Source organism: Idiotropiscis lumnitzeri, chromosome 4 (genome assembly GCF_059441095.1).
Source record: "Idiotropiscis lumnitzeri isolate Australia: NSW breed Sydney's pygmy pipehorse chromosome 4, RoL_Ilum_1.0, whole genome shotgun sequence".
NCBI classification, from domain to species: Eukaryota; Metazoa; Chordata; class Actinopteri; order Syngnathiformes; family Syngnathidae; genus Idiotropiscis; species Idiotropiscis lumnitzeri.
Genome location: NC_142394.1, coordinates 9,413,162 through 9,439,133, shown reverse-complemented (window position 1 = coordinate 9,439,133; position 25,972 = coordinate 9,413,162). Strand labels below are relative to the sequence as shown.

Sequence of the window (25,972 nt, the reverse complement as noted above, 5' to 3'; positions counted from 1 at the left end):
TTTTCACTTTATTTACTGCTTGAGGCATAAAAAAAAAAGACTAGACATTTTTACACGGGAGCGTAGTCCATCCATGATCGACTCTGCATATTAGACATCGTTGTGCAGAGTGACAGTGTTGGGATCAATTGAATTGAATTCCACTGGAAACATAAATTAGACGTGTGCTCATTGTACTCACTCAGCCACAAAGGCTATTTATTCATTTGCGATTCACGGCATCATGATTTACATTAATTTAAAGCCTAACATATTAAATAAAAAATAAAAAAGTAAAAAATATGTGGTAAATATATAATAAAAAAGTAAAATAAATGCTGTTTAATTAAATAATTTGCATATTATTAAATTAATTAATTTGTCAAATATAAGTGTGTTAAAAATACACTACAAATACAAACGATTGTTCTTTGATTGAAACAATTTAATTTAAATAATGCAATTACAAATTAGCATGCTCCATTTTTTTAATAAATGAGTACATTACGAACAAATTATTAAAGTAAACAGTTAAAAATCACAGTATTTTATTAGATATCTGTATAATCAATAACTTCATTGATTCTAAATACTATCATAAAATGGAACTAGAACCATACATTATTATCTAATTATCAAAATAAACAATTTACATAAAAAGCAACAAAACTGATCAAATAAAGTATTTACATCTTCATTTGATGTCAGGTAAATACTTTATTTAAAAAAATAAATAAATAAATTTATATATATAAAATAAAAACATGAGAGTAGAAACATTTATTACAAAGGTATACAATTGTACATACATACACATAACATTACATTACAGCTTTCCACACACATAAATTTTTTTTTGCCTCTTCTTCGAATGGCCGGTCCCATCTGTCCATTTTAAGAATCAAATGTGTCCCCTTGAGCAAAACAATTTTGCCCACCCCTGCTCTATATAAATGCAGCCTATCTGCCATTTAATTACCATTAAAAGACTGAGGCCGCCTATGCACAGCCTGCATGTTCTTCCTCCCACAGTCGCAACATGCGCACTGTAAAAAGGAAAAAAAAACACCCATTAGCATTATGATCTTTATTGTCTCACTCACCCACACACACTAAGCCACGCAGGCAGAATCACTGCTAACGGCAATAAGAAATTATTACTGATTGTTCTACACTCTATAAAAATTCACTTTAAAGACCAAGTGAGAAGTAATTTCAGAAAATGCCAAATGAAATCAAAGTAAAGTAATTAAAGACAATATAAAAACAAAGCATGAAAAAAAAGTAATCATGTTCCCGAAATGAGATGTTGGCAAGCGACCAACTCGGAAGTGTGATGTCGTTTCAAGAACAACAATTGAGGGGCTCCAAACAACAAAGCCAGTCAGAAATCGACTCAGAAAGTAATATTTCAAACTTATCTGAGGGGATCCAGGTGTTTGCAGAATTGGTGGAAGAGGAGACTGTTGGCTTGATGTATGTTGTACCATCCTTGCACGAGCCAGATGTACGGTAGGCGTGAAAGGTCACAACAAAATTACTCCACTACACAACAACACTGAACCTCGGCACAACTGCAAAAGCCACAAACCACAACATTGAATGACAGTGCTATTGCAAAAGACAATCGAAGCTCCCTCAGGATGGGGAAAAGACGCAAAGCTGTGATAGTAATATTAAACTTTCTGGAGGGATGTCCGTGTGTAACGATGACGGAACGGGTTTCTCTGGGTTGGTGTCGGCTACGGCCCGCAGTAGCCATGTTGTAACAATACAAAAAGGAGTTAACTCAATGAACATGTGACGAATCTATGATTACAATAACCATTGTTTGCCATGATATAGCTATGAAATTCTTCAGTGAGGATACTTTGCCCCAAGAGCCAACGATACAATAAATTGTGATATTTTTATCGGAGGTTGCGTTCAGACTGCAGGCGTATCTGATAACAATCGGATTTCTACTCAGGGCTGACTGTCCATACTGTTTTTTAGCAAGTGTCCAAATGGGATTTGGCCTTGTTCAGGCTGAGTCACATTACAGATCAATCTGATAGGTTGCTATAGTAACATGGACGGATCGAAGGCGTCGTCCAGCATGTGTAGTGTTTAACGACATAAAATTGCGACAGCAACAACAACAAATACATGCTGTTGAACTTTTGTTTGTCTAGCGCCATCTCCCCACGGAAATTTCTTCACTATGCTCCATTTTTCTTATGGCTCCGCACTTCGGATGGTGCTCTCTGGACTGGTGCATTGGGTCTTGCATCACATAGAGTGATGTCACGGACGATCAAAACGAATTTGTGTGTTTGGAATTGCTCAGACTGAGAGGCATCTTGTCCAAAACGGATATTAAACTACCTCCCAAATGTGGTTTGTTCGTCTGTCTTGGCGAACTCTAAATTCATGTGATTTGTGACTGTCTAGACTACAAACGAGACACCCAGTTTCAATGTGAATGGGCTAAAAATCTGATTTTGGCTGGCAGTCTGAACAAGGCCTAATACGGGTATAGCAAATTTGCACCCTACATCCAATAACACACGTTGGAATGTTGAAGTTTGATGCTGCTGTATTTATAATCTACCCTCACAAATCTATTCATATTATTTCATGCTGGTTTATTTATAAGGCTGGTGTATCAATACTGTGCGCTGAAAAATAATGATGTGATACATATTGATACTGTTTGCTGGTTTTTTACTTCTGCATCCTTGCGATACCGATTTCTGATGATTGTATCATCAACTGTTCACTGAGTAATACTAATAGGTCACACTATCTAATACATATTTTATCATTACATAACAGTATGCTCCATTGCAGTAAAACTGTGGCATACATTATGATATCCTTTCTCAATAACACTCCTTTTATTTTATTTTTCTTGATTTCAACTTTGTGTTGTAAAATAACCCGCACGACATTGTTTCAATTTGGAAGTAATCGCCTCCCGTCATTTACAGTTGAGTCGATGAACCTCTTGGTCACTTTTGACTAACATTCACCTCCAGTTGTCCTTCCGGCACTGCCAGATGAACACGTCGCCTGTACTCCGTCTGATAGTTTGTCACTGTCAATGAGACACCTGCCAGGGTCCCTGCCTGTTTTTTGTGGGAGGCGGGGGGAGCAGGGCAAGGCGACAAAGCTAAAGTCAGGGAACCAGTCACTTCCAATGTGTTTCATTCACAAACTGAAACCATGCAAAGAATGCTCATGATTTAAGGCGATAATTAGCGTGTCGTAATTAGCGCATTTTAAATGAAATGGAAAATGGAAGCAGCAGACGACGACAACGCCTCCTTCCTTCCTTTTCAGTCTTTGCAAGAGAAATGCACGACTCCATTATCTCCCGGTGGCATTAGACAATCTTTAGACGTGTCATTCTGTGAAATGGAACACCGCAGACAGGCTGCCTCCAGAGAGCGTGTCTGGCATCGCTCTTAATCTATATATGTACACATATTTCTTTTTTTTTTTAAATTGCACACGTGATACATCTCAAACGTATCTGTCTCACATAGTCTCTGTTGAAAACATCCTCTTGCTTTGGTAGGAAGCCCATCTCTAGCAACCGTAACCCATTCTTATCACAAACATAAAACCTTCCCTTGGTCTGAATGACGGAAAACACTATGCACATGGACTTTCTTTCTTTTACATTGTTAAATTACTATAGTCCATTTAAACACTCAAGAAGACACAGTCCTTCTCTTAATTGTTCCATTGTAAAATAATGATTGACAATATTATTGCCCATACAGTCAAATAGCAAACTAAAGGAGTGCGCCCTCCCTTGGCTGGCACAGTAAAACTAATGAGGGATTTTACTATAGCATATTGTTCTCCCAACCAATTTAGTAACAGGCCTCCCGTTGATTGACAAATGCTAAAAGATCACGACTGAGTACATCATAGGCCAAACGATTGTGATTGGATGGCCCTTCCGTTGGACATTGCATAGTAAAATTAATGATCAACTGTAGTACTATAGCCCAAACTACAACTCCGTTTGTTGACACATGGTAACATGAAGGATTGACTCTACTAAAGCCCGATTCTATCATTTCCACCCACTATGATTGTTATTTGTAGACCAAGAGCAAACGACGTGGATGGTTTGGCCAGTATGTGCTTGCGGTCAAAGACTCTGGGCTTGAATTTTGGCTCGGGGCCTTTCCGCATGGAGTTTCTTTCAGCACGGCAGTCCCCTTGGGCAGCAAAGTGGCAAGCACTGAAATACATGTGCCCTCTTTATACAATCAACCCCAGGTGACACGTGCATCCATCAAATTCTACCTGACAAAATTGCTGATTTTGATAAAGTGACCTGCAGTCACATCTATGTTACACTTGTGGTACCGCCACCAGCAAACGTGGCTTCCATGCTGACTCTATATTTTCAGGAAAGTACCTCATTAATGTGTTTTCTTTTTAGGAAAGTGACAAAATACTTTGCCAACTTTTTGAGAAAAAATAACCAAGATAATATTCATTTTGGAGAGGAACAACAACACTAGTTTTTCCTGTTTTTGGGAAAATTCTGCAATTCTTTTGAGGAAAGTTCAATGAATCTTTGTTCTTTTGAAAGATTATATTAACATTCAACAATTTTCTTCATTTTAGGAATGTACAACATCAACAGTTTGCCTTTGTGAGAAAGGGCACCAATAGTTTGTCTTCTTTTTTTAGAGAATGAATGACGCAAATAAGTCGAGCAGTAATAGATTGAAAAGTCAGAATTTATTATACTGACTAAACACTGATGGCATTTCTTTTAGTCATTTGCGATCCAGAGGCTGAGCTGCACTGCATTTGTTCATAGTGTTACTCTTCCTTTCCCTTACCTAATGAATCATGATTGGAACTCGGCTCCCCTCTTTAACATGACATAAAAGAAAGAAAAAAAAATTGTAACCCAATACTCATTCAGTTAACATATAAAGTCATGTAAAAATATATTATACCACCCTGATTTCTTTCATTTCTTTGTCATTTTGAATGCCATGCACTAATAAAGGTGCAAAGTTTCATTTAAGAGTTGATATATTGCTATTTTTATGTGTCTTCTTGATACTAACTAAAAATGTGTCCTTACATCAATAGCCATGGCATCGTAGTGGCAAAAACCGTCCTTTTAGGCACTCAGATTTTTTCTGTCTGTTGTCCAGATAATCCAGCTTTAATGGAACCAGGCATTAATATGAACAAAAAAAAGGACCGTATGCCAAATATGGCTTGGCTAAGACAAGAAGCACTTTGTCTTTCAGCTGCTATATTTTGCTGAGTGTCAAAGCTGACTTGTCGCAAACCTTTTACAGTCTTGACCACAATAATAAACCATCTTTCCCCTCCAAAGGATGGAGCCAATGCACTATATGACTCTTTATTCAACTTAAGGGAATCGGGGACCTTGTGAGCAGGTGAAATATGGCCCAGCAAGGGTGCCGACTGTTTCCCAGCCGCTTTATCGGTGAGCCCAGAACTAGCGCTTCCTGTCTGGAGAAGTGGTAAATGTGCCACATCTGTATCTGTGCTTACGGCGCCTTTATTGGCGGAACATTTGCTGCTGTTTATGAGCTAATATCATTAAATTCATATGCTTATTCTTGTTTTATTTGGCTTTAGCACTCACTGGGGAATGACTTAATCCACTGCAAAGTCTTTTGTCCCTAATGACGTGTTTCCACCAAACAGTACACTGATTTAAGAAGGTACCAATTTAATTAAGTCGGCAATTTTCACCCCTAACAGGGGGTGTGAGTACCGCGAGGTGATGGGTTCACATTGGGGACAGTAAAAGTAGTAGTTATTTTCGTTGGTGCAAACAATAACAGATGGCATTTAAAATAAAACATAAAAAATGGCTACCAGCATATTCTCCAAATAATGTAATACTGTGTGTCGGAATTTTTGGAAAGCACAATATCCATTTTTTTTATTTTATTTTATTTGAATTTTTTTTAAGTCTTTTTTTTGTAAATAGAAGATCATTTTACTTTTGGTAAAGTGCACCATGACTAGTTTGTCTTCCACTTGTGTTCTGTTTTGGAAAATCTAACTTCATAATTTGTCTTTTTTTGGGGGTGAGTGCATCATCAATCATTTGGCTTTTTTTTTTTTTTTTTTGTGAAAGTACAAAATTAACAGTTTGACCTTTATTTTTAGGAAGACGACAAATCAACATGAACAATTTATAGTTTAAAATGACTTTGACCTAACGTACTTACAGTACATACATATCATTAGAGATTGGTATGGCAGGTTAAATGTTTTCTTTTCAGTGTAATACCAGTAGTTTGTCTTCATTTTAGGAAAGCAACGGAACAGAAAAATTCAACTCACAGTGTTAAATGAGTAAACAAATTTCACATAATGCCAGAAGCAAAGTGGAAGCCATGAAGTCGTATAGCCAGAGCTTCGATAGCTCGTCGTTCGAAAATTAACGATGCAAACGAGTACAACTTTAACTATTTGAGCAATCTGAATTCATAATATATCTGAAAACACCGATGATGTTTGTTGATGAAAAGGGCCTCCGGCCAGAGGCTAGGCTGCACTGTCTTTGTTTACATATGTGGCTAGAGAGCAAGGTAATGACACTTCCTGTCCCATAACATGCTTCCATCCCCATCCTAATATCCATAATTGTGGGTGTAAATCCCAGCTCCACAGAGTTGGTTTTGGCACCAGCCGACTCCAGATGGGCCGCGTCGCTCATTCTGCTATCATGAGCGATTATCATGGCGGTCTGCATGAAGTGTGACATGTGAATATTTTAATTTGTCTCCTCACACTCGCTCTCGTGTATTAAGAAGCATTACAGGTTTTTTTTTTTCTGAACCTCACTTGAAGATTTTTTTCGTATTACCCCCGAGCTTAAACTAACATGTTACGAATGTACAAATCCAACCTTTTCCCCAATTTACCGCCAGCAAAGGTTTTCTACTGGGCACGCTCTTAACATAACAGATAAAAGGTCAGCTTTAAGCGGGAAAGGGGGATTTTTTTTTCTCGGGAGTCCATAAATATTCATTGTGACGGGCCAAGGTTGCCAGAATAATTTATGGAAATGACGGGATATTCACAAGGTAAGTGGAGACCAAGCCCCAGGTGGAATAAAATTGCTTGAGGGGGGAGAAGCTGATTTAAGAGCCAATTGGCACAAACATTGAATAGGGATACATGGAGTGCTTTGACCTGTGAGCAAAAATATGCTCATATTTGGATGACCTGACATCTGAGACCCGGTTGAAATGTTCCCTGTTTACGTTACTATGTAGATATTTCAATGTGAACGGCAGCGGCAATAGTCAGCAGAATTGTACTCCATGTCATGAAAAAATATGCTTTTATCACTAAATAGTCTGTATATGAAGAGTCGAGAATCAAATAAACATCAATAAACGTGATATACTGTCAACATTGTTGTGGTAGTTATACATGCAGCAAGAATAGTCTACAGCAGTCTAAGTTGCTAAACAAACATTTATTATTCGATAATAATGCCAAATACTGTCGATACTAAATGAATGCCGGATATACAAAGAGTTAAGATTCAAGACCGCTCCGTCATTGGAATTGATGGAATTTCCATCTCTGCTATCAAATACATATTTATAAATAGTAGACTCTACAAAGATTGTAACTTTCTGTTGTCATGCCAACCAATCAAAGATAAGAAGAGCGCCAGCTACACGCAGACAAAGCCAAATAAAGTTCAAAACAAAAAAGAAACACACACAGAAGCAACATGGTGATTGATGAAAGCACCACAAGTCAACAGATTGACTATCGATGTGCTGCACTTGCCTTCCAATTTTTGTAGGCCTTGGTCAAACGTACCAGTATAAGGTTCTGTTAAACCTCTGTAGGGTGTGCTCCAGACCCATTTTTGCTGGGGAGGCATGGCTCATTAGTAAAGTGGTCATCTCCCAACTCAGAGGTTGGGGGTTTGATCCCCGGCCAGTGTGACTACGTTGAAGTGTCCTCGAGCAAGATACGGCACCCCCGGTTGCTCTTGATGCTGCGTCATCAGTATTTAAATGAGGTACCAGTGTAACGCACTTCAAGTGCCGATGGTAGAAAAGTGCTATACGACAGACAGCCCATTTACCATTTATGCATGTATGACAAGTTTAAAATGACAAATTTTGCGCAAGATCTGCTTTGGTGAGTTTTCCTTCATGTTTTGGCCCTCAAAAAGGAGAATTATTTCGACCGAAACAATTGGGTACCTTGCAGCAGTCTACCGATAAATCACAAGTGAAAGCAACATAGAGGGACCGCCTCATGCTGCTATGTGCGGACAGCGCTTTGTGGACTTCTCTAAATCATGATAGTGTGTCGAGTCTAAACTTAAGGGTTAGTTCAAAAAAAAGAATTATGAGGAAAGTAAGGCAACATTGAGCAAACAGGCAAGAGACTATCCCTAATGTAAGATTGATCAATGTTACACATTACGCAATACTAAGGCGAGGAAAATAAAAACTGTAATAATAGCTAAATCATCAAATAAACCACAACAGCAGCAGCAAGAATAGTGCGTCATATAGAATAAAATCTGAGTTGTATCCCAAAATATCCTGAATAAGCTGTTGAGAGTGGAATAAATAATAAATACTCTGTAAACCTGCCCAGTGCAAATCCGGTGTGGAGCGCTGTCTAACTGCTCAGGGGCAGGCTACACCAATTGTTGCAATTTTAGTAGACACACGCAGCTTGGCACCATGAGAAACGGGCCATTTGCGCCATTGTGGGGCATGAACCCAGCCAACTTGATTTGTAGCCAATTGAAGCGGCTGCTGCCATTCCAATTAAAAAATATATATAAATTCATTTAGGATGAGAGACTGTGATAAAGGATGGATGTATAGATGGATATTTAAAAACTATAATAAAGATGATAATAGTAGTACGCTCAATTAGTTCAGAAAATAATTCAGAGGGTTTGATGCTCCATGTTGTCATATACACGAATGAAATAATATGACGTCTGCCAAAAACCTTGCTAAGCCGCAACGCCCTGCATGGCTCAGAGCCGTCCACCAAATTTCCAAACATGAGGCTTGCACTTGCACAAAAATGATCATTTTGGATGCTCAAATGCCCCTGTGTTTCTATGAATATAGAGCCCTAAGTGTAATTAGTATTATACTGTATATGCAGAGATCATTGTCAACAGTAGCAGAATTGAGTCTGCAGCATTGTATCTGACAACATAGCCTCCACCTATAGCAATAGTTTTTCGATAAGACGTTGACAATGAAATAACCACAAACACAATGACTAAATAGATCATGTACTATCAAGTGTATCTACAGAAGTGAATTTAAAAAACAGCAAAAATAGTCAGCAGTACTCTAAGTAGCAAAATACATGACTAAATAGTCTACCATATATACAAAGAGTTAAGAATTTAATGAACAGATATGGCTATCTCACACATCAATTGATACGTTATGTGCCAAAGTTAATGTGAACTCCAGTTTTCCACCGTTTTAGTTTATTTGCAGGTATTTTGAAAGGGAGCTATATCCGACATTCCTTGAAGGGGAAGGCAACCCAAAAATATTTCTTGACAAAATAATGTTCAATGTGGACCCACTAGTCCAAACATGACATTCAGATTAATATTGTGTTTGTGGAATGTGAGTTAAGAAGGAAAATCCACCCATTTATATCCATCCCGGGGGACGGCCATATTGCCACTTGCTGTGGACTGAATTCAAAATCACAGGTGCGCAGGGCTCAGGTGACGACCAATCATGGCTCATCTTCAGAAAAAAGATGAGCTGTGATTGGTCATTACCGCAGCCCTGAGCAACCGTGACGTCATTTTCAGTCGACAGAAGTGACAAAATGGCAGCCCCCTGTGATGGCTAAAAACGGTGGATTTTGCTGCTTAATTAATATTTCACAAGTACAATATTAATCAGAATGCCATGTTTAGGTTAGTGAAGGCACATAGAACATTTTATTGCAAGAATACGAAATTATGGGGGGGTTGACTTCCCCCTTAACAAAGCAGCGATTGATAGACTTTCCATAGCAGTTTTCATTCTCTTGTCTGATGTGCCCTACACTTGATATCCTCTCCGGCCCCCCTCAACCTCTCAAGTTGCTCACTGCAAGTCGATACCCATCTACCGAGCAGTCTGGAAAAAACAAAAAAAAAAGAAAAACTTTTTTTCCCGCACATCAAATGGCCTGGGAATCAAGATGCTTCCTCAACATTTTCTCATCGGCTAGTTGTCTTTGAAGGAGGAGATTGGTCTCTCGCTCGCTCTCTCTCTTGCTCTCTCTTCTTTCACCATGAATGTACCTTGTTTTCCACCACCGAAATAAGAAGAAGGCACTTAGATTGTGCGGAAACAAAAATGAAGGTGGCATGAAATCCACTCTGCATTTTTATTATGTAACACCGACCCCCACCACCGTTATTTTCCTCACTTTCTTCAAAGCTGCCGTCTCATACTCAATGAGGAGTGGCATCTTTGCTACATTTGTAGATAGAAACTTTAAGAGTTAGATGATAACCTCATTCACAATCACCATCATTGGCATCCCAAGTGTGTCGCTGGTGATGCCACAAAACCTTTCCTCCAGTGCAAGAACTGTCTTGTGAAAACTATTGTGTAGGCAACAACATGGCAAAACGGCAAGCGTTCCCTGAAATGTTCCCAAATTAAAGAACCTTGTATTTTTGTTGTTGTTTGTTTTCATTTGCAACACTTCATTTTAATAGTACTTACTAATCCATACAGCAAACCTACTTCATCTTTAAATCCTGACGACAATTCGGAGGAGAGGGAAAGATGGCACTTTAGTCATGTGAGTGTTTTTTTATGTTGTTATAGTGCTTATCACCCATAGCAATCCTACGTCCTATTTACATGATACAGTCTTTCGACCACTGAAGAAAGACAGAAATGTTAGGGTTTTTTTTGTTTTATTTTGGCACTCTAGGAGTTTTTTATATTTTTTTGTGCCTCAACATGCTGGCCAACAGTGAGCTCTACAGTGGGAATTCAGAGAAAGAATAACAAGGTCCACTACTCGTTGGCACTTCAATGGCAATTTAAATAAAATGTTAGCGCTCACCCACTGGACTATCGTTGTTATATGATGTTCCGTGTTCCCACACCACTTTGTGCTTTACATTTTGCGGCTTCATTGCGTTGTGTTTTTTCCTAAATATTCATTAAAAAAAAATAAAAGAAATAAAAATACAGTTGTATCCGCAGCTATATTGTGGAAAGAGATGAGCTAACTCAGAGGCGGGCACTCAAACAAGGAGCGTGATTGGTTACCCGCACAAGATTGACCAATGAGAGCATGAGTGGATTTATACCGGGAGCTGATTGGCTGCACATCATCGTAGCCTCAACCAACATCTTCCATTGTTGTATCTCACCAGTCTCGTCCACATTTATGAACAGACAGCACTTTTGAACAAATAAAGTAGTATTTTATTGTTTTTTTTTTAACAACTCATAACGTTTCTCAAATGTGTCGTTTAGTTAATCAGAGACAAGCCGGAACGGCAAATAGTAAACGGCCGTGTTCAGAAGCCACCCGACAAACATGGCTCAGTCAGCAAGAAAAGAAAAACGAAACATCGACAAATCAAATGTTACAATGTTTATAAAAGTTTGTCTTGAAACAGCGTACCTTAACTAGAATCCCGCATTGCATTTTTTCAAAGGCCCTTGTAGAGGTTATCGTACAAATCCAAAGCTAAGCAATGATTACTTCACCGCTTCTTCTTCATGGGTTTAAACGTGCATTAATCCACCAGGATTGTAACTTTGGCTAAAATGCACCATGGGATTCTAGTTAAGGTAAGCCAATTTAAGGATAAAATAATTAAAACATAGTTATTAGCCAACATTCAATTTGCATTTTTAAAGTTAAATTCGTTGTGTAACAAAAGTAAAAAGACCCCCAAAGTGATGTTCTTTGATAGTCTCCGATGTTGTTGACTTTGAGATTTTGATAACAGGCACTAAGGAATATGATACAAAGTGTGTTTCGATAGTTTGAAATGTCTTCAAAGCATGTGGGTGGGGAAAACTCATCATTCTTTATGGTCTCTCTATGTTGCAATTTTTCATTTTACGTAGAATGGTCTGAAACACGATAAACACGACAAACAAGGATCAAGTTTATTTGCTTATCACTGATTGCTTGTGACCACCACAAGAAGAGAGCGACATCACGTGGCTTTGTTACATTTTGATGCACTTAGAAATAAAGCCAAATTGTTTACAAACCCATCAACCGATTGGAACCACCGAAAGCCAACTACAGGTGTTGAAAGCACCCCAGACCAAATGTTTTATTTAAAAGGAAACATTAAACTCCTGACTGCTGGTGCCTCTGGGGCTCTGATAAAACCATCGCTGTGTTAATGTGCCCACATTGCCGTGCCAACTGCGAGGAAATGTGCTAAAGCAACAGGGCTCCTGCACGCCTTGATTGAAACCACCGCTATCAGTGTCGCCTTGCCGCAAAAACACGCTCGCACAAACAATGTGAAATAAATTACTATCTCTCTAAAGAGTTATCCTGCCTGCATCCTGAGATGGCAAAAACACTCATCCTCTGAGTTGAAGTAGAAGTCCAGATACTTGGGGAAAATATGACTCTGGGAAAAGTTTTAGTACTAATTCGATTCATATCCTTAAGAAAAAGTAATAAAGCACAAGTAGAAATTATTTTTTTGTCTGCTATAATCTTTTTTTCCATTTATTTATTTTTTATTACTTTGATAACTTAGACTCCAGCATGCCCGCAACCCTTGTGAGGCTAAGCGGCTTGGATAATTCCAAGTCAAGTCCATTTTACTTGTATGGCGCCAGTTTACAACAGAAATGATCTCAAGGCACTTTACCGGTTGAGCAACTCAATAACATCACTCCTCATGCATTAAAGAAACCCAACTAAACCCCAAACAGCAACAGAGGTGAGGGGGAAAAAATCCCTCTAAGAAAGAAGCTTTGGATTCTGTGGCGTCACCGTCTGTCTCTGCAGTTTGGGTTAAGATGGCGAGACAGACGGCAGAGCGATTGTCGAGAGTTCGATTGGGCAAAGCAAAATTCCTTAAGAAAAATAATAAGGGTTCCATGATAACTGCAACAATTATTATTCTCCATTCATTATCCACAGATGTTAAAAAACAAATAACAAGCATATTTTGATAAAGTAAGCAGTAGTAAGAATATATTTTCAAGTTTATGGAGTAAATGGTCATCAAAAAAAAAAAAAAAGTAAATTGTAGATAACTAAAAAAAATAAATAAAAAATACTCAAGTGCAATAAAGTATTTTGACTGTTACCTTGCGCCACTGCCTGCATCATTCTAGTGCCTTATTTGCCTTTTTGTCTCATTTGCTTCTGCACGCTTGTGCGGCTTTTTTCTTTACTTCACAGCCATGCACCAAACACAAATTCCAAGGTAAATTCAAAACTGTGGACTTACTGTTACAATTAACATATGGCTCCAAAAGTCATTTTGTCGGTCCCAGGCTGTTACATCTGCCTCACAATTTTTGTAGATCTAGATCAAACGTGCTGCCTAGAATGCTTCATTAAGATGGCATTTTGAAATGCAAAATTTAATGCACATCATATAGTATTTCGAAAACTCGAGATTTTGTTTCCCTGTCATTGTCCAGGTGTTGAGATGGTACAGCCCCAGTTTGAAAAAGTATAACCTCCGTAATGGGCTAAAAGTGTATAAACAAACACTTCCTGCACATTTTAGGGTGTGACTACCAAGCCTTTTCGAGGTGCTACACTTGCCTTCCAATATTTGTACTCCTAAATCAAAGGTACTGGAATAGGGATTCTGAAAAAGAAATCCACTCAAGTAAATTCCAGATGAACTGAAAACTTGAACTCAAGTCCAGGAACAAAGTATTTCGTCTTACTTTCCACCTCTGCTCACATCATCCCACAGGTGCTTTATTTGTCAGTTTTCTATTTTTTTTCTGGGGGGCTAATTTGCTTCTGCACACCCACGTGGCTTTTCTGTGTACTTCACAGCCATGCACCTATTCGGCCTCAACTGGCAACTGCAGGACTTGGACAGCCAGCCAGCATTTGAAAATGGCGGAGTCGGAAAGGCCGGTCCCACGCCGTCCAGCGCCGTCACGGCCCTCGCTGCCGACGGTGAGGAAAGCTCACTGTGATTGCTTATTCTTTTATACGTGTATATTATAATGTCAGTTTCCGTCCATTATAACACTGGCCGACAACTCCTTAATGTGCCACTTTTCCCCAAATCATAAATAATTAATTTCTCATTATGTTCGGGGGCATCTCCATTAGGCAAGCCGTTACAATCTAAAATGAGTAACTACAGAAAAACCATGGTGAAAAAAAAGTGTGTAATCGAAGGCCTCCCGAATATATTCATTAACTCTTGTATCAAGAGATTAAAACGTAACTATGCAATTTATGATGGCAAAACACTTCTTCATGTCAAACAAATATTACATTACCCTTAAAAACAAATGGCTTGCAGAATGTTTAACTTAAAAAATACACCGGAAATGTGCATGCACATGCAGAAACATAAACTTACATCACTTCCCAAGAACTAACCTGGCTAAACTTCGCTCTTCTGCGACATGGAATGTTTGTTATTCAGTCGGGATGTATCACTGTGTCAAATACAACAACAAACGCAAATCCACTGTGTATTTTCAGCGCCAACACAAACAGCGCGTTCATATGATCATTTTGGGAACACTTAAACATGAAACAGACAACACAGAATAAATACTACATGAATAGTACGAGCAAAACCAAAACTGGGATATTTGGTAGGGAAAACAATTAGCAGCATCCTCCTGAAATATGGCTTCATAACAAGATACCGTAGGACAATTCTTAAGTGAATGAAAATACAAAACTCAGCATAATGCAGAATCAAAGGCCGCTCGCCGCTTATTGTGCAGAGCGGGCTCAGTGTGTGGGAATATCCTTTTGCAGTGAATTCATATTTCAAGTAGGTCTCCAGACTCCTGGTATTGTCTGTGAAATGCACCTTTCGGTTTTGCTTTTGGCCCGTTTCTCCATTGCAAAGAAACGTTTTACTTATTTTGCTTGCTTGTGGATTTAGATATTTAGCCTCTTGACATGCGTCTAGAGTCCATCATTAACGGAGACAACGGAGAGAATCCAATCACGTCTCCAATAATGTATAAACCAAAAGCTGTACATTTTGTATCCTTTCATTTGTGCGGCCGCCGCCCAGTTGTTGGGGACCACTGCCTTAAGACAATTCAGAAAGAGCAAAAAAAAGTGCCCTACTTTCTCGGATACAGTCTTGAGATTAGAGCGCTTCCATTATTTGAACTGCTTCCATTTTGAAAAAGTCTCATGTTGTATGTAGTCCTGGAATTCACTCGAGAAGGGCTGTTTCAGTTCCAGATCTCTAATCTTCAATTTCAGGTAGGAACTTCAGACTATTTTGTGCATCCTGTTTTAAAAGATGACTGCTTAATTTCTATCCGATCAGTGCAACAGGTGTTGGGGGCTAATTGTTGTTCTAACTTTCCTCTGAGTTTTGAGGAATGGTTGTGTTGTAGACACTTTGTTTCGCTGCTGGTAGCATTTTCATTTGAAAAAATTCCTCTTTGCATTATGAATATTATCCCACTATCACACCGCCCGATTACAGTGTGGTAACAATCTATATTCATCGGCAAGTAGGCGGCCCATTTTGCTTCACCTTTAACACTTAACGCCTCCAAACAAAAAACGATAACAGCAATGCAGCATTGCGAACATGCAAAACAATGCGTAACACTGGCTCATTGAACCCTGGCTACTTTTAAATCCTCATAAGCGCTGTTAATGAATATGGTGCTGGACAGCTTGTGGGCTCTTTAAAGGCCGATCAATAGCCGGCCGTTATTCTCCCGAGAGGTTACGCTTGGCTCCAGGTCTCGCCGCTGCCTGGAGTTAAAGTGACAGCCAATGGCCTCATTAAACGCAAACGCTGAAGCAAGGCAAGTAGTGTCTGAGTGCAAACACACACACACACACAGACCCACAAATTTACAGTCCAGTCCAGCTACAGTACAGTATGCTTGTTATGCTCGACCACGTAACCAGTTGATTATAATTGTTAAGTGAACGTGCCATTCAAAACTAAATCAAATGTGACTATTGTAGAGAGATGCAGTGTACCTTCTTGGAGAAGACACACAACGTAGTGGCATTTCCATACCGCAGCGACTACTTGTAATAACAAGGCTATTCATGGGAAATGCAAAGAAACAGCAAGATGTGCGGGGGGCGTCTGGAACAAATAAGTGTCATAGCACCCAGCACATAACTGTGAATATGAACGCACGAGACATTGTGGACTGACCACATGTCAGCATCTACTGGGGAAAAATAAAACAGCGATTACAGAGAAATGCAGAGAAATGGCAAGAAACGAGATTGATTGGATACCAGTGTACACTATATAAGCCTGAACGCACACAATATAATGGAGCGACCATACATCAGTGACTACTTGGGCGAAGCGGGACTATTATGAAAGAGACTGGATGGTGTTCTATAGCTACACAGATATATACAACATCGTGAAGTGACCATATGCTGTCATCTACGAGTAAAAAAAATTAAAAAAAAGACAATTGTTGTGACTAAAACATCAAGAAACACAGAAGACTGAAACAGGGTCCAATTGTAACAGCGTGCGCTACTGGAGCAGGCAATGACTGTTGTGGTCTTGAGTTGCCGTAGCGCAGGAAGGTAGGCCTTGATTTGCCACGGTGAAGGAACTGGGACCATGAGTTACCACGACACATGAACTGAGGCCTTGCGTCGCCGTGGTGCACAAATCGGACCTTGAGTTTCCACAGTGTTGCAGAAGAATAGACACTATTATGGGGTACACCTGGACAAGACACGAGTGGCTTAACGGAGCTGATTGGTTGACACAACGGATTGAGCTGACAAGAACAGGTGTAAACAGAAACCTTTTGGGGAAGACAAGAAAAAGGACGCATGGAATACATGAGAAAACATCAAACAACTCTAAATGTGATGAAAACAAAGTTAACAAAAACAGGTCTTCTCAGATGGACTAATTTCATTCCGCATACTTTTGCTTGAAGCTGCTCTGTCTCCCCCTCAAGCTAAAAACACTTGATTAGTGACCTGTCGATGTCACGCTGTAAATGTCAATGAGGAGTTGTAAAGTTGTCAAAATAATCAGTCCATATAACCCTTACACTGACTCTGGGAAATGTGCGGGTCACTTATAGGAACCACCTTTACCTAGCACTGCATGTAGCAATTGAGCTGAGGCTGTTAACTCAATTACAAATTGCAGTACTTAAAATAATACTGCTATCAACTTTTCTGTTTCTCCTCCATAGGAAGGACGAGCGTTCTCCATCAGGAGAACAACTCTGTTGACACGGGTCCTGTGGACGTTGGGAAGAGCGCAGGTCAAACCGTTCCACCAGGGGTGTTCTGGCGTTCCCAGCTCAGTGTGGACAAGCCACGCTTCCTCAAATTCAACATCTCTGTGCAAAAGAATGCCCTGATAGGGGTATATGGGCGCAAGGGACTTGCACCGTCTCACACGCAGGTGAGGACTTCAGCTTTTACTTGGGTTGCGGTTGTGTTTATGCTTTAGGGGGTTACGGGCTATTTATCTGCTAATTACAACTGTGACATTATTACTGCAGTTCAGAGGGTTAAGGCCATTTCACACTGGCCTGGCCAGCAAAATCCACTTTCGAAAGAAAATGGGTCTGGAAAGCCCACACTCCACCGCGGTTCCTCCCAGGTTCAAAACAAACTATGCAATCAAATTTGTTTTTTTGCTGTGACATATTCTTTGGCCGCAGAAGCCGATCCTCATTCAAAATGGCGCGTGGGACAGACGGAAGTTGTTTAACATCATTCAGCATTAAATTTGTTTGAGAGACCCAGAAACACATAGAGTCATTAAAACCCCAGCAGCACTTGGGAGCATTTATTTCAAATGAAGAATTTTTTTTTTTCCTAACGTCACACCTGCTCCTTTGCTGATTGGTTCATTTCGATGGTTATATGCTCAGGTTGCTTCGCCTCAGAAACGCTTTTACATGTCGGTTTATGATTTACCTTGCACACATCTTTCACTGTTCCGTACGTTTCAGCCATTTCCCCTCACAAGTGATTCCAAAATGTTCAAAGGTGTCACTTGAATGACACTGGGCGTCTGGGGACATCACTGACAGAAGCACTCAGGCGACAGTGGCCTGTGAAAAAAAAGCTCTCAGTCTCACCTTGTTGACATTCTGTCCTAGTGAAGAAGCACTTTACTCGAGCGCAGAGGAGGAAAGCTGTGTTGGGCACGCAGGTGAGATGGGTAGTGTTTTTAAGGTGATAAGAGAAGGAAAGACACGCAACAGATTCTAAGGTGGAAGTGTGTAATTAACAAGACAGTAATGTTTACGTTCAGTTCAGGAAATCTAAGGGATTTGGTCAGGGGTTAGGCTTAAGGGTTCAGGAAATGAAATTTAGATTGTTAGTTTGAGAGAAGAGACCGGGGAATCTCACCTGTTCAAAATAGGAAAGGGGAGTATTTAACCAGCAGACAGGATTGGTTAGCTCAACAGAATAAGTGCAATGAGTAATAAGTGACGAAAAACAGGGTTCGGAGTTTGCGAGAGGAGAGACTGGGTAAATCTCAATCGAATGAAAAAAAATTCTAGTCACAAACAAAACAGCAGGGTGAGGGAATAGGGGTGAGGGGAAAAGGGTGAAGTTTCACCCAAGTGCAGAGGAGATTGGTGTCGGTCACAGGTGAATCGGATTGCACTTTTAAGGTTGTGGAGAAAAAAAGAGAGAGAAATAAACTCGAAAATCAAAGAGGAGTAATTAACAAGACGACCCCTTTTGTGTCAACGCCGGACGTCGTGTCAATCGTGGGCGCCTCGGAGCGGCATTCAGCCACAGATCAATGCATTTACTCAACTGAGCATGAAAGAGCCCGGCCGGTGATATTGAGCGTCCCATTCACAGCCAGCAAAGGGGAGACAACATTTACGAGTAACAACTTTTACGCCTCTTGTCAAATATAGACCTTGTCCTGCTGCTATTGAGTCCCTGTCTACGGCTGTACAAAGAAAACAAACTCAAGGGGAGAAAAAATGACTTTTGTTGGGCTCTTTTTCTGGGGAATTTGTAGCAGGTCACTCAATCTAAAGGTTGTGTTTGTCCTTTGACTCCCTACGCCTAATGTCACCGCTATTGTTGGTCCAAAATGAGCTTAGATGCAGTTCAAGCAACCTCATCGAGACGGATGCACTCAACCAGAAGGCGAAGATATGTGGGATGGGACTGTATTACTGCTTCCCCCCAGCACAAAGAAGCCAACTTCCGTCAGGTTAATAACATCCCCCCACCCCACTTTCCTCTGCCCCGTGCCCCCTGCCGCAATCAAAGGGTCGACTTCACCTGAGCGGTACCAAAGTCAGACAAAAAGGTTGCCAAGGTCCTTGTTTGTCACATACCATGGTAATGAATCCTGTTTTAATGTCTTTTCTTATGCCCTTTTCCTTCAGAAATATTCATTTAAAGCCATATTTTAACTATTTTCCACAGGGAAGAAAAGCAGCATGTTTGAAACAGATTGTTTGATGGTGCCGACTGGGTGGTTGTTCCACAGTTCTAAGGCTTGTGGTTCAGAACTTTTGAAAAAAAAGATGCAGCACCGGGTTGCTTTGTTGCATGAACACTTTGAAAATTGATAAAAGTTTAAACTTGTCCAAGGCGAAACTAATGTTTTATCGAGGTTATTTGAGTGGCATTGGGTTTAGGATTAGATTGTCATGGTTAGTGGTTCGGGTTCATGTTTGGTGCAAGGCATGGGCGGTCTTACCATTATGTAGGATCAGGCTGGGACCCCAAGATTTCCATGTGCCACCAAATGTTTAATAAAAATAATTTAAGTTGTCTATGATTGAAAGCAATTATTCTTTTTGGAGTATCATTTAACTTATGCTTTGAAATGCATCAAAATGCTTGATCCATCATGATTGTTCCAAGTGCTCTACCTCTCCCTATTCATGCAGCGAACTACTCCAACATTCTCCTGCATATGTGGAGACTTCAGAATCAGGAACATGTAAGCCATAGCAAAACAAACTTGCTGTGCAGAGTGAGAAAAATGAAGAGCAGTTATCACAGTGTAGCAGAGAGCACAAGTCAAAACTACAAAAGGTTTTACCCATTTTCATGGTGACACCTCATGCACATAACCAACAAAAGCCAGGAACTTGGCATTTGCAGTGGCACTGCTGTCAGTGTCAGATGAGGATGATGTGGAAAATGACCAGAACACGGTGTGCTATGATGCTAGTGCTAGAGAATCCTCATGAATGACTTCAAAGACTTCATGTCTCTCAGAAAATGTGCATATTTTCTCAAAATCAGTTTTGTTTTGATAAACATTTGATAGTTGATGATAAACAGTGTTTGGATTTTTGCAGTACACAAATGAGGAGGCCTCATTTGCCTTGGCTGGGTTGGGACTCAGCAGTCCAAGTTAGGGTTTGGCGTGTTAGGGTTACAAACAAATTTGACATGAGTTCAGTGTTGGGTGTAGATGATTAGTGTTGGCGTCAGTGTTGCGGTGTGAGGTTTGGGTAAGAATTGAGGTTTGGCTAGCCATCTCCATTTTTTTAGTATTGATTTTTAGTTATAACTCTCTTGCATTTTTTTCCACTAACGGCACTGAGTAGCTTTTTTGACTCCAATCCAATCCTACCTCTGGTCTCTGAGGTTTCTGGATTTACAGCCTGTTGGCTAGTCTTGGAAGTATGGATTGTATGACTTTTAAATAACAAACCGGAGAAAGAATCAATCCTCATGTTTCCCAGTTCCATACATGGTTGATACTGCCGTCAGAAATTGGCTTCGAGTGCAAGTCAATTTCAGTCTTATTATTTGACTCAAAGGATTCATTTGGACCACATGAACTTTCCTAGTCAAAAGTAAATGTTTTGTTTTCAGGGTTAAAATCTTGCCCTAGTGTAATGTGCTTACCAATCCATTCACCCCATTGTACTTTCTTTTACGAGGGGCGACCTTGCTTTGTAACATTGTATTTTCCAGGCGTTCAGCATTAATCGTGACATCTTAAGCGGGAAGTTGTTCGTGGATCTAGTCAGCCTTTAGTTCTGTTTTCTTTGGTATTGTTGCTATCCCTGCTAAAAAAACATTCTAAGATCTCTTTTCCTAAAGACAGACAATCTGTATGCTTCTCTAGCTTCCCCTTGGTTCCCCCTTCCCAACACAAGTCTGCACCAGAGGCTCAGTTTGTCTGCGTGTAGCCTGCAGTGTCTTAAACCAGGGAATCCTATTGTCTACATCTGCTGTATTTTGCTGTACCCATTAGCCTGTCTGGGGGACTGGTTGTTTTCTTCCGCACTGCACAGTTGAGGTCCAAATGAGGTCCAGCTGTTCAGCGGGTGCTGTGAGAGCGGATGCACCTCTTCAATTATTTTGCCAGGCAGGAATCACGCCTTGTTTGTCTTGTAAGTCAATGTTTGTTTGCGGGGGAAGAAAGTACATTTAGACCCCTGGTTTGCCGCCTTAATGAAGAACTCTACTGTGTATATTTTGTTATTCTTTAAAATGTCCTAAAATTACCATCAATCAATTATATTAATTTGTTTTTGCTAGTATTAACTATTCAGCATCTACTGGGTCTCTTGGACAATTTATATATTTAAAAAAAATACAAACTTTGTTAGCCATCGGCAAACTCAAGCTGGCAGGCGTATAACTGAATTACTGTTTGATTTTCTTTCTTTTTTTTTTGCAAAAAAAATAAAATAAATTCTTTTTGCGCCCAAGATAATAGAGGGAGATTATTTTTTTCCCTTTTATCACAGGAACTCACTCCTAATATCCACTGACGGTAAAATCAACATCCTCCTCAAACATTGGATTTCCATGAACAAAATTCAATATGATAAACTAAACGCAATGAAAATTCTGTTAGTGAGGACTCGTCCATTGAAGTTGTCTTTCATTGTCTTTAATCTAGGAACAAAGCAAATACAAAAAGGCTGCTATAGTCGGCTTTCACAAGGCTTAGTGCCAATGTGAGATACAAATGTGCTTCACAGGCATCACTTTAAACAGTCTCAAATTCAAATGACATCATTCAAGACTTGTGCTACCATAATAGGTTATACAGTATATATGCATTTAGATAATGACAGGCCTATTAAAGCTACGTGTGGCCTCACAATTATACACTTGCACGATCAACACAATCACTCCTTTAATTTGGTCATGTATGCCATGTTAAAGCAATGTATTAATTTAAATTATGTGGGGACTGCCTATAATACACTTGGATGGTCAAAACAATCACTTTCTCATTTTGGCTGTGTATGGCATGGCAAGGCGATGTGTTATGTGGTGCATATTAAAGCCATTTATGGCGTAGTAATCATACACCTGTGCAGTTAACAGAATCCTTTAATCATGTTGTTTATGTATGGAATGTTAACTTAGCATATGTAAGTCATATTTAAGTGTACACTGGTGGAGTCAAATCAATCGCTTGCTCCTTTGCATTTCACCAAGGATGCTGGACTCTGTCGTGTGTGTTTTTCCGCAGTACGACTTTGTGGAACTCCTGGATGGCAGCCGGCTTATTTCCAATGAACACCGAGCCCCGAGTGAGCCGGAGAGGGGAGTCCGCCCGGAGCACCAGGTGATGGTCCATCAGGCGGGGTTCATCCAGTACCTCGACGCTGGGGTGTGGCACCTGGCTTTCTACAATGATGGACGCAGCATAGAGGCAGTGTCCTACAACACCATCATTCAGGGTAAGACCGTTTCAAACTGAAAATGCCATCTTGGCTGTCTGTGTTTTGGAGACCTTTGAAAATAGGTCTCAGAGTTTGTATCAGAATCAGATTTTCAGTATGTCTTTAATCCATGGACGCCACGCAGTTTTCTTCTCTGACATTTTTAATGAACCTTAAACCTGTACCCAGAGATTCCATCCCAAGGACCATTTTGGGGATGCAGGAGAGGAAGTTTTCTTTTTTCTTTCTTTTTCAAAAGACGGCCTAAGCAAGGCCATCCCTGTAATCGTCCCTCACCGGGTCAAGTACCGCGGGTATGGAATTCAAATATTTGCACTGGAAGCTGAATGAAATCTTGTAATGCTGTTGTGTGTACTGGCTCTTTAACTGAGAGTTCAACTGAGCGAGCGAGGTGAGCGAGCCTTGAAGTTGGCAAAAAAGGGAAGAGATACGCAAGGCTGTGAGAAGCAGCAACTTTTTTTTGGGGAGCAAAAAGATGAAATGCAATAAATACAGCCATCTCTATAGTGTGACCCCGATCCAAGCTCATCTGTGAATTTTCCCTGTGTGAAACCTAAAGTCTAAGAAAACGTCATGAACAGGGTTTCAGTATCTTGCTCAAGGACACTATGACGTGGTCTCACGGGTCAGGGATTGAACCCCCAACCTTTTAATTCGGAGACGACCACTCTGCCACTGATCCGCGCTGCCAGATTCTAGTCCCAAGTGGCTAATGTATATACAAATCTGTTTATAATGGCTAAATTTGCCGTGGCTTTTAATGAGGCGTGTTTTTTTTGTCTGGAAATTACAGTAAGTTGATATGAAAAGGAAATTAACCAGCTAATTATCTTTAAATAATGTTTAGGAATTATGAAACTTCTGCTGTTAGCCTCTCGTCATGGACAGTCTCTTTTTTTTGGGGGGGGGGGGGCGGTAGGGTCAGACGGACTGGTGAAATGCGAGGACGGGAGTGCTTTAAAATCAAGGGGATGCACGGTGAGAGGGGACGATTATTTTATAAATAAGGTTGGAGGGACGATGCTGGAAGGGTGCCCAGGTCGCATACGGAGGACGAACTGGCAAAATGGGGTAAAATGCTCATTGTTGCCTTTGATGGGACAGTGTTCTTTCCTTGTTGTCCGCCCATAAACTTTAAGCCTAACAAAAGAAAAAAAATTTAATCAGCCTATCCAGCTTCACCTGCGTGACAAAACACAAACCAACTGGATTAAGACAGGTAGAAGAAAAATTCCACCTGCTCCACAAACAAGTCGATCTTTCAGACTTTTCCGCAACCTTCCAGGCAGACGAGAGTTGTTCCTTGGGAGAATCGCTGATCATTGGCTGCCGCGCTGTAATAAAAGCCATGCATGGGCATTGATTCTTCCAGCCAAACAACTTGTAGGCTTTAGAAAAAGGCTGGAATTTTTTTCCCCTCTATTTCCTTCGGGGGGAAGACTTTCATCGATTGGGTCCTACCAAATATGAAGGTATTGACGAGCCTGGCGGAAATTGCTGGGGTACACTACCAGCTAAAGCGAACACCCACTACGATTGGAACATCCAATACAATCCAGAGTAATAAACCCCTAAAAAAAAAAAAAGGAAGAAAGTTTGCCCTCTTCACACTTATCAAAATCTTGTCCTTTTGGGACTCTGTCGAGTGAGCATCCTGTAGGATGTGTCAGATTAACTTCAAGTTGGAGAGGACTTAAAACACTTGGGAGATTGCTCCACTCGGCTTGATCATCAGGGCGTTGGGCCGTGATAGCAGGATAAAATACGAGCAAAGACGGAGAATACGTGTTGAGGAAATTGAATTATTTGTTCTAATTTAAAATGCTTTTTTGTTTGACAGATACGAGCAGATGCGTTACAGAGGCTTAAACCTTAGTGGAATGGATACACTTTGCCTTTGCCTTACACAAATAAGGGATGCATGGTGGGAGGAGGGGGAGGGGGTTGATGGGGCACTGTCTCGTGTTGAAATGTGCACTTGTCAAAAAGTTACTTTAAAAGCCATCTCCCCCAGATTTGCAGCAGGGTGACAGCGGCGTGATGCGTTATTAATAGTCTGACTTCCCGCAGAGTCTGTCACCGAGTGCGCACACAACTGCTACGGGAACGGCGAGTGCATGGCGGGTTCCTGTCATTGCTTCCCAGGATTCATCGGGCCGTACTGTTCCAGAGGTAATTATCCTCTTTTATGTTAGTGTGTGTGTATTTTTGTGATATATATATATATATATATATATATATATATATATATATATATATATATATATATATATATATACATATATATATATATACATATATATATATATATATATACATATATATATATACATATATATATATATACATATATATATATATATACATACATATATATATTTATACATATATATATATATACATATATATATATATACATATATATATATATATATATATATATATATACACATATATATATATATATATATATGTATATATATATATATATATATATATATATATACACTGTATTTCAACAATCATTTGGAAATGAGATGTTAGAAAAGGTATTGTAGAATTTTTTTTCATGCCGAATTGTTACTACTTTTTTCCGCACATCTAGCTGCCTGCCCGGTCTTGTGCAGCGGAAATGGCCAATACACCAGGGGGCGCTGTCAGTGCTACAGTGGCTGGAAGGGCACAGAGTGTGACGTGGCCTCAGGCCAGTGCGTGGACCCTCAGTGCAGGGGCCATGGAGTCTGCGTGGCGGGAAACTGTGTGTGCAACACCGGCTGGAGAGGAAGCAACTGTGAACAAGGTAATACAGTTTGCAGTGCATATTTTCTTTCAGCACACTAAACTCACTTACTGTGATGCCCAAAAAGCAATTAATGCACTTAAAAAGTATGTTTTGATAAGCTTAATGTGTGGGAGGGGCAAAAAAATGTTTTTTTTAATTATATGGTCTCTCTATAGGGTGGGTGTGGAAAGTATTCACGTGATTAAGGAGGGTTCACTCAGTGATTCTCATTGTGTGTTGGAGCAGTGGCATGTGAAATAATCACTGCCCAAGTATAGCTCAGTGCCATTTAACAAATTATTTAGGTACATTTTGATTTAACTTTTATGTG

General features: G+C 40.0%; 1 protein-coding gene across 4 annotated transcripts in view; it reads left to right on the top strand.

The window, feature by feature from the left end:
• LOC148338038 (teneurin-3) overlaps window positions 1-25,972 on the top strand; it is a 225,217-nt gene that overhangs the window by 112,112 nt on the left and 87,133 nt on the right. For all 4 annotated transcript variants that reach the window (XM_088292542.1, XM_088292543.1, XM_088292545.1 and 1 more), the window contains exons 6-10: window positions 14,035-14,160; window positions 17,394-17,608; window positions 22,646-22,856; window positions 24,930-25,031; window positions 25,465-25,659. In XM_088292542.1, the coding sequence (XP_088148668.1) occupies window positions 14,035-14,160; window positions 17,394-17,608; window positions 22,646-22,856; window positions 24,930-25,031; window positions 25,465-25,659 (849 nt within the window). The remainder of the gene's footprint in view (window positions 1-14,034; window positions 14,161-17,393; window positions 17,609-22,645; window positions 22,857-24,929; window positions 25,032-25,464; window positions 25,660-25,972) is intronic.